Source organism: Gastrolobium bilobum, unplaced genomic scaffold (genome assembly GCF_033153095.1).
Source record: "Gastrolobium bilobum isolate Gb01-03AN ecotype WA unplaced genomic scaffold, APGP_CSIRO_Gbil_v1 utg3870, whole genome shotgun sequence".
NCBI lineage: Eukaryota > Viridiplantae > Streptophyta > Magnoliopsida > Fabales > Fabaceae > Gastrolobium > Gastrolobium bilobum.
In genome coordinates this window covers 261,275-271,578 of record NW_026895180.1, presented here as the reverse complement: position 1 = coordinate 271,578, position 10,304 = coordinate 261,275, and the positions used below count along the sequence as shown (strand labels likewise).

General features: G+C 36.0%; 2 protein-coding genes across 2 annotated transcripts; one reads left to right on the top strand and one right to left on the bottom strand.

Moving 5' to 3' along the window:
- Positions 1–514: 514 nt before the first annotated feature.
- Positions 515–6,723, top strand: LOC133298198 (bifunctional dihydrofolate reductase-thymidylate synthase-like). The gene is made up of 12 exons (XM_061497457.1): positions 515–630; positions 1,333–1,812; positions 1,901–2,300; positions 2,373–2,417; positions 2,617–2,682; positions 3,534–3,595; positions 3,685–3,759; positions 3,850–4,015; positions 4,094–4,217; positions 5,455–5,561; positions 5,715–5,879; positions 6,253–6,723. The coding sequence occupies exons 2-11, from the start codon at positions 1,376–1,378 to the stop codon at positions 5,823–5,825; spliced, it is 1,593 nt and encodes a 530-aa protein (XP_061353441.1). The 5' UTR covers positions 515–630; positions 1,333–1,375; the 3' UTR covers positions 5,826–5,879; positions 6,253–6,723.
- Positions 6,724–7,381: 658 nt separating this feature from the next.
- Positions 7,382–10,059, bottom strand: LOC133298500 (protein HYPER-SENSITIVITY-RELATED 4-like). Its single transcript, XM_061497799.1, has 2 exons — positions 8,963–10,059; positions 7,382–7,946 (listed from the first exon to the last, which is right to left on the bottom strand). Exons 1-2 carry the CDS (start codon positions 9,995–9,997, stop codon positions 7,575–7,577), a joined length of 1,407 nt encoding a protein of 468 aa, XP_061353783.1. The 5' UTR covers positions 9,998–10,059; the 3' UTR covers positions 7,382–7,574.
- Positions 10,060–10,304: the final 245 nt, after the last annotated feature.

The window sequence follows — 10,304 nt, the reverse complement described above, 5'->3', positions numbered from 1 at the left end:
TTATTTATAATTTTAAGATTCAATTAATATAATTAGGCTAATAAGAACAAGAATAAAAATATGAATAAATTTAATTTATTTAAGTGTTAACAAACTGAAACTTTTACTACTAGTCACAAATCTTTAAAAAATATCATATAGAATTATCATACAAAAATATCAGAAATTAACCAAGAGCCAAGAGGAGTGTATATAAATACAAAAAAGGCTTTCATAAAATGCATTACTAGTTTTGTTGGTGAAGGGGAAAATAGGAAAAGGATGACATAGAAAGAGACATAGGGGTATATATGGAAATTGGTATAGACACCTACTGTACGGTAGCGTATACTGTAAAACAACCCGCACATACGCTACTTGGCGGCACTTCGCGTCAACTGTGGTTTTGATTTTCTTTTCTCTTTCTCCTTTTCTTTTTCATTCGCTTTCCATTGTTTTCTCTGTCAAAAAAGGATCGAAACCTCAGCATTCGGAAGCGGTTTTTCACATTCTCAAGTCCGTCATTTACACTGCACTCTGACAGACTTGAGTTTCAGTTTCAGCTACTTTTTTTCTTTCAATTAACCCCCCCTTATGTTTTGTTCGAAGAGCATAAGATAGTTCGTGGAACTTTTGCAGAAGATTTTTTAGGTCAGAGCCCCTTCCAAAATATCGCCCTTCGTTCTTAGATCCGCGAGTCCCTTGTTCAAAATATGAGAGTGTTATCGTTTTGTTTTGTTTTGTTTTGTTTTTGTGTGTTTGTTTGATTGTCTTTTTTTTTTTTTGGGATGAATCTGTTGCATGTGTTGTTTATGGAGTTTTAGACAATGTTCATGAATATTAGATGGTCCATGTATTTGACGGTACTATGGAGGTTGTTAATGAGTAAGCTATTATATTTAAAAAAATAAATTTGTTTGCTTCATAATTTCTCTATTTTTCTCGATCATTTTGGTGGTTTATTCGTATGATTTTGTTTATATATCTTTTTCCAGTTTTTTGTGATACAGTAAGGAAGATGGTTGTGAAGTATTATGTTTATGATTAATTTAGTTTAAGTGGGTAAATGGTTTTTGAGAAACTTTTGTTATACTAGTTTAAGTGACCTGGGTTTTACAGTCTTCGAATTATTGTAGACAATTTTAGAGAAGTTTATTTTAAGTTGATGGGGAAAGAGGGAGAGGATGCTTTTATTTTGTTGTGAAGCCAAAAGATAGAGTCAATGATTTATCCGCACATTAGCTATGCCAAATTTTCATTCCTTCCTTCCTGAGCTCGTTTTGCTCATAGCTTATTATGGACTGCATCCATTTCATCTCATTATGTTTTAATTTATTACTTTGTTGGGTTCAGATTCCACTGCATTTCCAAAGGAATTCGTTGTGCAAGTTCTATTATGGCCAGTGATACTCTTGTAATCTCCAATGGCAATGGGAACGGCAATGTCAAGCCACAACCGAATCCGCAAAGGACTTACCAAGCAGTAGTTATTGCAACCCAAGATATGGGCATTTCTAAGGATGGAAAATTGCCATGGACATTACCTACTGATCTCAAGTTTTTTGAGGAGATCACGACCAAAACATCTGATCCTGCAAAGAAGAATGCCGTTGTAATGGGTAGAAAAACATGGGAGAGTATCCCTCCTGAGAGCAGGCCACTTTGTGGTCGGCTTAATGTTGTTCTGACTCGCTCAGGTAGCTTTGATATTGCAACAGCAGAGAATGTTGTTATATGTGGAAGTGTGTCTTCTGCTATGGAACTGTTGGCTGCTTCTCCTTACTGCCTGTCAATTGAGAAAGTATTTCTTACAGGAGGTGGCGAGATATTTAGGTATGTATACTTTTTTTTTCTCTACTTCTACCCTTTCATAATCATATTAAGTTCTTTATTCGTTGTTGATGATAATTTTCATGTACAGAGAGGCTCTTAATGCACCTGGATGTGAAGCTATCCATATTACAGAAATTGAGGCAAGCATTGAGTGTGACACTTTTATGCCTCGAATTGATTCTTCTGTGTTTCATCCATGGTACTCATCATTCCCTTTGGTGGAAAACAACATCCGCTATTCTTTCATCACTTATGTGCGTGTAAGGAATTCTGCAGCAGAGTCACCGAGTCAGAGTACTGATCCAGTTTTTGATAATAGTTCAGACTCTATAAAATTTGAGGTCCAGAAATTTTCTTTTCTTCCTAAAATGATTTTTGAGAGACATGAGGAGTACAAGTATCTTAGGTTGGTTCAAGAAATCATTTCCGAAGGTACAACTAAGGATGATAGGACAGGGACTGGTACCTTGTCAAAATTTGGTTGCCAGGTAACATTTTGATTGGTTTGTGGAGGAGTTGCTATTATTTATATGTTGACTTCATGCTCCATAATTCCACAGATGAGGTTTAATCTGCGCAGAAGCTTTCCACTTCTAACAACGAAGGCATGTATATATTTTGGTTTAAGATATGTATAAGTTTCTGTGCATAGTAATTTGTTATGTGTGTGCTCCTTTTCTTATTCCTGTTATTTTGATGTAATTATTGTTTATGATTGTTACTTCGGATGTCATTGGGGGAAAAGAAATATCTATTGTACAGTTTGATATAAAAGTTGACATGATTTCTTCATTTGGTTCCTAGAAAGTATTTTGGCGAGGGGTTGTTGAAGAACTTCTTTGGTTTATCAGTGGCTCAACGAATGCCAAGGTAATGATATATTTTGCCCATCTTTTCCACACACATGCACATATGACCTTTCTAGTTCAGTCACTGTTCTCAAACTAGCTTACATGAGCCAAATATTGGTGAACTTGAGGTTGCTGTGCTTGATATTATTTGAGCTTGGGTTTAAATATTGGTAGAGTTGTGGAAAGCTTTAGAGTTTCCAGGTCAACTCAGTATTCCCAGTTTTATTTGGTTTTCAAATTTTTAATCAACTTAAAAATTGTTATTGATCAAAATTGTATAATATGATTGGATTCTTACTAATCTATGCACAAGTAAATAAATTATTAACATCTCTTATTCTTAATGTCTTACTAGTTAAGATGGAATGTCAAGGTATAAAGAAAATAAAATGTGTCACATGTTTCACAAGATCAAGAAGAGTTTACTGAAGCTTTTCTTGATTCTTTAGTGAAATAGTTAAAAGCCAGGCTTAGGAAGCTCTGATCTCACGAGCTGCTGGTTCATATATGTCACTGTATTTATAGGCTGGTTAATTACACAAGTCAAGTCAAATTTTGATATTAGATCCTGAATCCTGATGGTTCTTATGGAAGTTCATGGAGTTGACTTTATTTTGTACACAGAATTTTTTTTGATTTATTTGTAATGGTATTGAATATCAATATAAAATGGTTTGGTGATGGCATGGTTAGCACCTGTTTGTTGCATTGTTTTTGTTTGGTACTGTAAAAATAAATGCTTCTGGAGCAAAATTCAATTAAACTATTGCATTGTATGAGGTGTTTCTTCTGGGTTCACAAAGAATGTCTTATTGGTTTATTTGATATGACTATATTGAATTTTATTCTGAAAACTTGTTATATTCACAGGTGCTGCAGGAGAAAGGCATTCATATCTGGGATGGCAATGCATCCAGAGAATACCTTGATGGGCAAGCATGACTATCAACTAATTAATGCATGAATTGCAAAATTTTCTTCTGCATGCAGTTATTAACGAGTTTTACAATTCATATTACAGCATTGGTTTGGCGGAAAGGGAGGAGGGTGACTTGGGACCTGTTTATGGGTTTCAGTGGAGGCACTTTGGTGCTAGGTAGGTGGGTTGTACCTTTATCTTTGTAAGTCATTAGACTGTATTTTGTGGGATTGCTTAGCACTTTATTCCCCATCTTACATTTTATAGGTATACTAACATGCATGATGACTATTCCGGCCAAGGATTTGATCAGCTTTCAGATGTTATTAACAAGATAAAGCATAATCCTGATGACCGACGGATCATTCTCTCAGCGTGGAATCCATCTGATCTTAAATTGATGGCACTTCCACCATGCCACATGTTTGCACAGGTCTGCAGCTATATTTGGGTTTTTCTTTAAAAGAAGAGTCTCTTAAAGTTTTGCATACTTCCTTTTTTTTTACTGCAGTTCTATGTAGCAAATGGGGAGTTATCGTGTCAAATGTATCAGCGATCTGCCGACATGGGCCTGGGTGTGCCATTTAATATTGCATCTTATGCGCTCCTGACATGCATGATTGCTCATATTTGTGGTATGCAAATTATGCCAGCTTTTTTTTTTATCTTTTGGTGGAGAATTATGCCAACTTTTTGCTACAACTTAAAAATGTACTCAGAAGTACAGGGCATCTTAAATCTTTACTTTGGTGGGTTTGATAGAGATTTATGTCATTATTTGATTGTAAATGGCTTTAAGCTAATTAATTGGTTTTGATTCTCAAAGACTTAACATTATGCTCTGGTTAATTTTTGTATGCAAGGGGCCAAATGGTCCTTTTTGGATGCCAATAATCAGAGTTGTTTAAGTGCTGAACTCAGCCCAAGCATGTATTATTTGTTAAATAAACTGATATTGACGGTAGTAAATTGCTTGTTTAGACCAGTATTTTTTTTTTCTACAACTGGCATGTGATGTGATGATTTTGATTCGATGTAGCTTTTTCCAGTATTACTCATATATCTATATGTATACGTGGGAGGACTTATCACCTTTTTTTCTTACCACTTCTTACTACCAATCTTGTTATCATTGGATCAAAATCAAATCAATGGCTATTCCTATATATATATATATATATATATATGAGGTAGGATCATTTGACACCGGTGTCAAATTTCAATTTTGACACCTCATTTGAGAGTCGTTAGATCAAAAAAGATCAAAAGTGTCACATGCTTGCAAATCAGAGTCGTTGATCTTTCTTGATCTAACGGCTCTTAAATGAGGTGTCAAAATTGAAATTTGACACCGGTGTCAAAGGATCCTACCTCATATATATATATATATATATATATATATATATATATATAGGAACAAGATTCTTTGACACTGGTGTCAAAGTAAAATGTTTGACACTAAATCTTAACCGTTGATTTCCATGAATCTAACGGTTATGATTTATTGGGTCATACTTATTAATTAATTATTAATTTTCAATAAATTATAACTATCAAATGGGCGGAGATCCACAGTTAATATTTGGTGTCAAACTTTTTACTTGCCGTTGTAAAAGGATCTTGCCCATATATATATATTCCCTTTCAGGTGGCATTCTATTTAATGCCCTTTTCAAAAAAAAAAAAAATTAATAACTTTTTTGGGTAGTGTTGTTTTTGAAAGTTTATCGGGATGTTTTGAAGGTTGGACGTGGGTGGATTCAGAAGGTCATAGGTTAATCTTACCATAGAGAAACACAGCTTTTATATAAAAGGGAAATTGCATCACACATCAAACTAAGCAACCCGTTTAATATGTCCTTTTCTTGTCAGACCTTGTTCCGGGTGATTTTATCCATGTTATTGGGGATGCACATGTTTACCGCAATCATGTCAGGCCTTTGCGGGAACAGCTCCAGAACCCGCCAAAACCTTTTCCGGTATGTGTAAATGTTTAAAGAAATCATTGCTTTAATATATATATATATATATATATATATATATATATATATATATATATATGTCTACAAATTTACCTTCAAGCACTCCTATAAATTGTCTTTTCCTTCTTGACTACCTAAACTTCAATTCAGATTTTGAAGATAAATCCAAAGAAGAAGAATATAGATTCTTTTGTGGCTGCTGATTTCAAGCTGTTAGGCTATGATCCTCACCAGAAGATAGAAATGAAGATGGCTGTTTAGGAATCTCTGAGATTCTCTGTCCCTTTTTCATGCTGTCATGCTTTTTTAAATGAGGTAAGTAATATATATATATATATTTTCCCATGGTTATTTATATAAAGGAGATTTATATAATGTGGTTGGGAATTATCACCTGGGCAGTATGGCAAACCGAAAAAACAGCTATTTAAGATCTGGCTTTTCAAGAAACTGAGTAGTAACCTAAAATAAAAATTTTGAAAAACCAATTTGACTAGGAGTTAGCCGGTTTTCTGAGTTTTAAAAGCACTCACTTGAAATACATTATTAATGTTTCTGCTTTTTAGAGAATTTTATATGAGAATGCATTGGGAATGTAAAGTATATTCTTTTGAATATCTCTAGGCACTTGTTTTTCTATGCCATATTCTGTTCTTCATACTGAAGCATGGTATTCTCACTGTTTCAGGCATAACTATAGGAGGTTTATGTTAAAGATTGTGACAAATAAAAGAACTACTAGTTGTTGGACATACATACTACGAGTTTTGCATATGTTGCTATTGGGAATTCTTTAGTTCCTTATGTATCGTGGCTCTAAGGGGATACCGGTTAACTGCATTTTCATTTATTTCCAATGTAGCCGCTCCGGTGTACTTTTGAGGGATCAGCAACTTGATGTTAAGATTATAGGTATCATGTGTTGGCTATTTAGTTGCGATTCTCCACCCCCACCCGGCCCCAACCAAAAAAGCGGATAGAGCTGTTGGATGTTTATTTGTTACATCACTTGATACTCTCAGTGGTTTCTTATTTTTGGATCGCCTCTATATGTTGTACTTGCCAACTTGCCGTAATGATTTGGAGAGATCAATCCAGAAATGGGGATGAAGTATCTAAAAAGTAAAATGTAATACATGTTATGTTATTATTGGAGAACAGTACCACAACCGTTTTTAAATTACCCTTGATTTGTAACATTTGAGGCTCCACTGCTCTTGATATTTGGTGAATTAAGTGGTCAATGGTCGAAGAAAAAAAAAGTCTCTAAAAGATTACACCATGTCGTAAGGAAGCCTAATAAAAATTGTCAAACAACACTTGCCCCAAATTCGTATGGGGAGCACTAGGACGTTGCTTTTAAAGTTCAACGTGGACAATAGTTATTTGATACATTGCTAAATTTATAAATTGATGATATTAGCGGAATGAAATTTAAAGTTCGGTTTTATGATTAATATGTTAAAAAATGAAAAATAATAGACTTTCTCAATGGATTTTTCAAATGCTTATGAAGTGATAACACATTTTTACTATTATGCTAAATTTCTTAAATTGAACTCACCATTACTTGACATTTTAATTTGACTAAGCTATATTTTAAAGATGTATTCAGTCAACTTATTCACATATATGCATTTGACACACTTAAGTTGCATGTTCGCATGTTATATATCAGTTTCACAAATTCATTTAATAAATTGAATGTGGTAGTGGTAGTGACATCATAAAATAATTATAGCCCCCATCATATTTTGAAAACCAATTCGTTTCCTTAATTTATCTCTCTTTTTTTTTTAATTGCTTGCGGGCTTAAACTGAATCATAGATGATGTTATTATCTGATAGTTTATAGGAAATTAGATTCATCTATCGTGTCAGTCACACTTATAATTATTGTTTGATACAAATCACGTTTATAACTCTTTTTGTACTTGAGTTTTCCTTATCACCCTTCACTTCAGCTTCGAAAACATTGCAAGATTCAAATCATTCAGTGGTGAAATCTGCCTAGATAACTTTAGATTCATGATTTCGTCCCTTCTCTATAAGGAGCTCCATCAGGCTTCTTAGTGCAATTTCAGACTCCTCATTCTTTAAAAGCTGTTCACCCACCTCTGCAGGAGTGACATTCGTGGTCTCTAGCAACTTCTCGACTTCAACAAAAAGTGGGTGCTCTGTGATCCCAAGGTAATTGGAAGCCAACATTTTGAACCCACATGGTGTGCAGTAAGACATGTTGATATGCACATCCATACGCCCAGGGCGCAATAATGCAGGGTCCAATTTGTCTTTGTGATTGGTTGTGAACACTATAATCCGCTCATCCCCACAGCTAGACCACAGCCCGTCTATGAAATTTAGGAATCCCGATAAAGTCACCTGCGAGGCACATAACATGAATTCTAAGAACACATTAAGGACCATAAAACTATATTGTGACAGAAAAACACCAAGATTATCACAGCCACTGAACAAACTAGCAAGTTCATAATACTTTTCCTAAGACCCTGTGAATCTTAGGAATGAGGTTGGGTTTGTGGAATAGCCCTCCATTTCGGCCTAACCCCTAAGGCAATAATATCACATGTAGACACATAATCCTTCATCTTAGGGATGTTACTTTAGATCCCTTTGAAACTGAAAGTTGAATGGAAAACTAGCAACTTCTCTTGGATTAAGAAACATATTAGCTGTTGGATTGATTAGTAGCAGTTCACACAGAAAGGAAACACAATGGTTAATATTTAGCCTACTCCGTAATCCTGTGTGTATAACAGCAATCTGGGATATGCCTACTCAGAATTGTTTCAGTGAAATGTGTTTTTAGGCTTAGCCTTTCTATAGGAATTGCTGCTCCAGCACGAAAATTTGTAAAAGGTCCATCATCCCCGGAAAACAAATTTTGGGAATGATGTACTTTTGAAAGATATTACTAAATTAATGTAGTTAGTCCTATACAAAATGCATACAGACCGGTTCTGCACGTTCTTAATGTGGCGCATCATAAATGTTTAGGACCAGTCCCGCATGCATTTCATGCAAGACTTTTTGGAATGCAAAAAAATTGTGTCATATACCTTGGAGTAATAAGTTAAGCATGTTGATCATACGAGACCAGTCCCGCATGTCAATTAATCTAACATGCGAGACTTTCCAACATACGAGACAACCGTAAGATTCACATGGTTAATGTGTGGGACTAATCTCGTATGATCAAACATGCAAGACTCAAAAAGTGAATTACTATTATAATTATTTTTTAAAATTGCACCAGTATGATGATTGGGCCCATCATCTCTGTTCATTACCGTTCAATCTCATGTTAGTGAATTATTGAACATTACAAGTCATGTCATAAACAATTGATTAATTTTTTTTTGACATAGCAATATTACCTGGGGTTTTTCATTGCCAAATGGGTGGTAAGGCCGAGTGGACCTTGAAATAGAAACCTTGGGTTTTGGTGTTTTTGCAAGCCTATCTTGCAGTTGAAGGGAACAATCAATATCCTCGACCACAATAATTGAACGATTCCCAGTTGCAATCAACAACTTCCTGAGCTCAGAATTACTCCTAATATCAGTGAGCTCCAAGTCATACACATCAAAATTGAGATAATTTGCCATTGCAGCAATCAAGCTTGATTTTCCACTCCCCGGAGGCCCAGATAGCAAGTAACCTCTTTTCCACGCCTTCCCAACACTCCTATAAAAACCCTTCCTTCCCTCAAACAAATCCAAATCCTCCAAGATCCTCTGCTTCACATCAAAATCCATCGCCAACGTGTCAAACGTAGCTGGATGATCAAGATTCACACACTGCCACATCTCCCCCCCGCGCCTCCCACGCATTCGAATTCGATCATTCTTCGCTGTGAAAAGCTTCAGCGTCTTTCTCTCCTCTTTCACCTCCTTCGCTTTCTCCATAACATAGGGCAAGTACTCCCCGAAAACCATGTCCTTGTGCTTCCTGTGAAAGCGCAATTCGAAGTAGCGAAGCTCGGATTTCAATGTGGAGTGGTGATTTTCTGATCCTGGGGCTTGAATGTACTTTGATGGGATTTCTTTGGAGACCAATCTCCATTTGAAATCGACACCGTTGAAGATGTCGACGATTTCTTCGTTGCGCTCCATGGTCACCGAGATCATGTTCTCCTTGGTGGCCATGGTGGCCCTGACCCTGTTTGTGTTGGGAGCGATGTGGGGTCTGATGTAAAGTTCCGCGGCGTTGAAGAGGTGGTTGAAGGTGAGGGCTTCGAACTCGTCGATGACGAGGGTGACTTGGGAGGAGAATGCGGCGAGGATTTTGGAGAGTTTCGAGTTGAGGTAGTAGTTAAGCTCGCGGGGAAGGTAGTCTCTGGCAATGGAGCGGAGGAGCATGGCGGTGGCGGCGACGGAGGCAGCGGTGGAGACGACTGTTTGAAGAGTCATGGTTTGGTGATTGTTGGGTTCGTATCAGAATTGCAATGTGGGAAGAGAAAGAAAAAGGGCGGTTATTGGTCAGAGTCATCTCGTGCTTAATTTCTCGTCGCCGTTTTGCATTTTCTTCGTTGACGATGACTTCGACTGCAACTTCTTTCTCACGTTCAGCTTTTCCCATTGTGGACGTTATGCATACATCATGACACTTAAAAAAATAAAAAAAATTCAAAAAAATTCACAGTTTATGTTACGTTATATTTTTAGTTCTAATTATTAAATTGGTTGAATTACAGTTATTATTTTATTGAGTTTAATA

Bases quoted from the DNA above. Each gene is read 5' to 3' on its own strand.
- LOC133298500 (XM_061497799.1), bottom strand. From the start codon at position 9,997: ATGACTCTTCAAACAGTCGTCTCCACCGCTGCCTCCGTCGCCGCCACC. The intron at 7,947-8,962 runs GTAATATTGCTA...TGTGCCTCGCAG, and splicing joins TTGGCAATGAAAAACCCCAG to GTGACTTTATCGGGATTCCT.
- LOC133298198 (XM_061497457.1), top strand. From the start codon at position 1,376: ATGGCCAGTGATACTCTTGTAATCTCCAATGGCAATGGGAACGGCAAT. The intron at 3,596-3,684 runs GCAAGCATGACT...TTCATATTACAG, and splicing joins TCCAGAGAATACCTTGATGG to CATTGGTTTGGCGGAAAGGG. The intron at 3,760-3,849 runs GTAGGTGGGTTG...TACATTTTATAG, and splicing joins TGGAGGCACTTTGGTGCTAG to GTATACTAACATGCATGATG.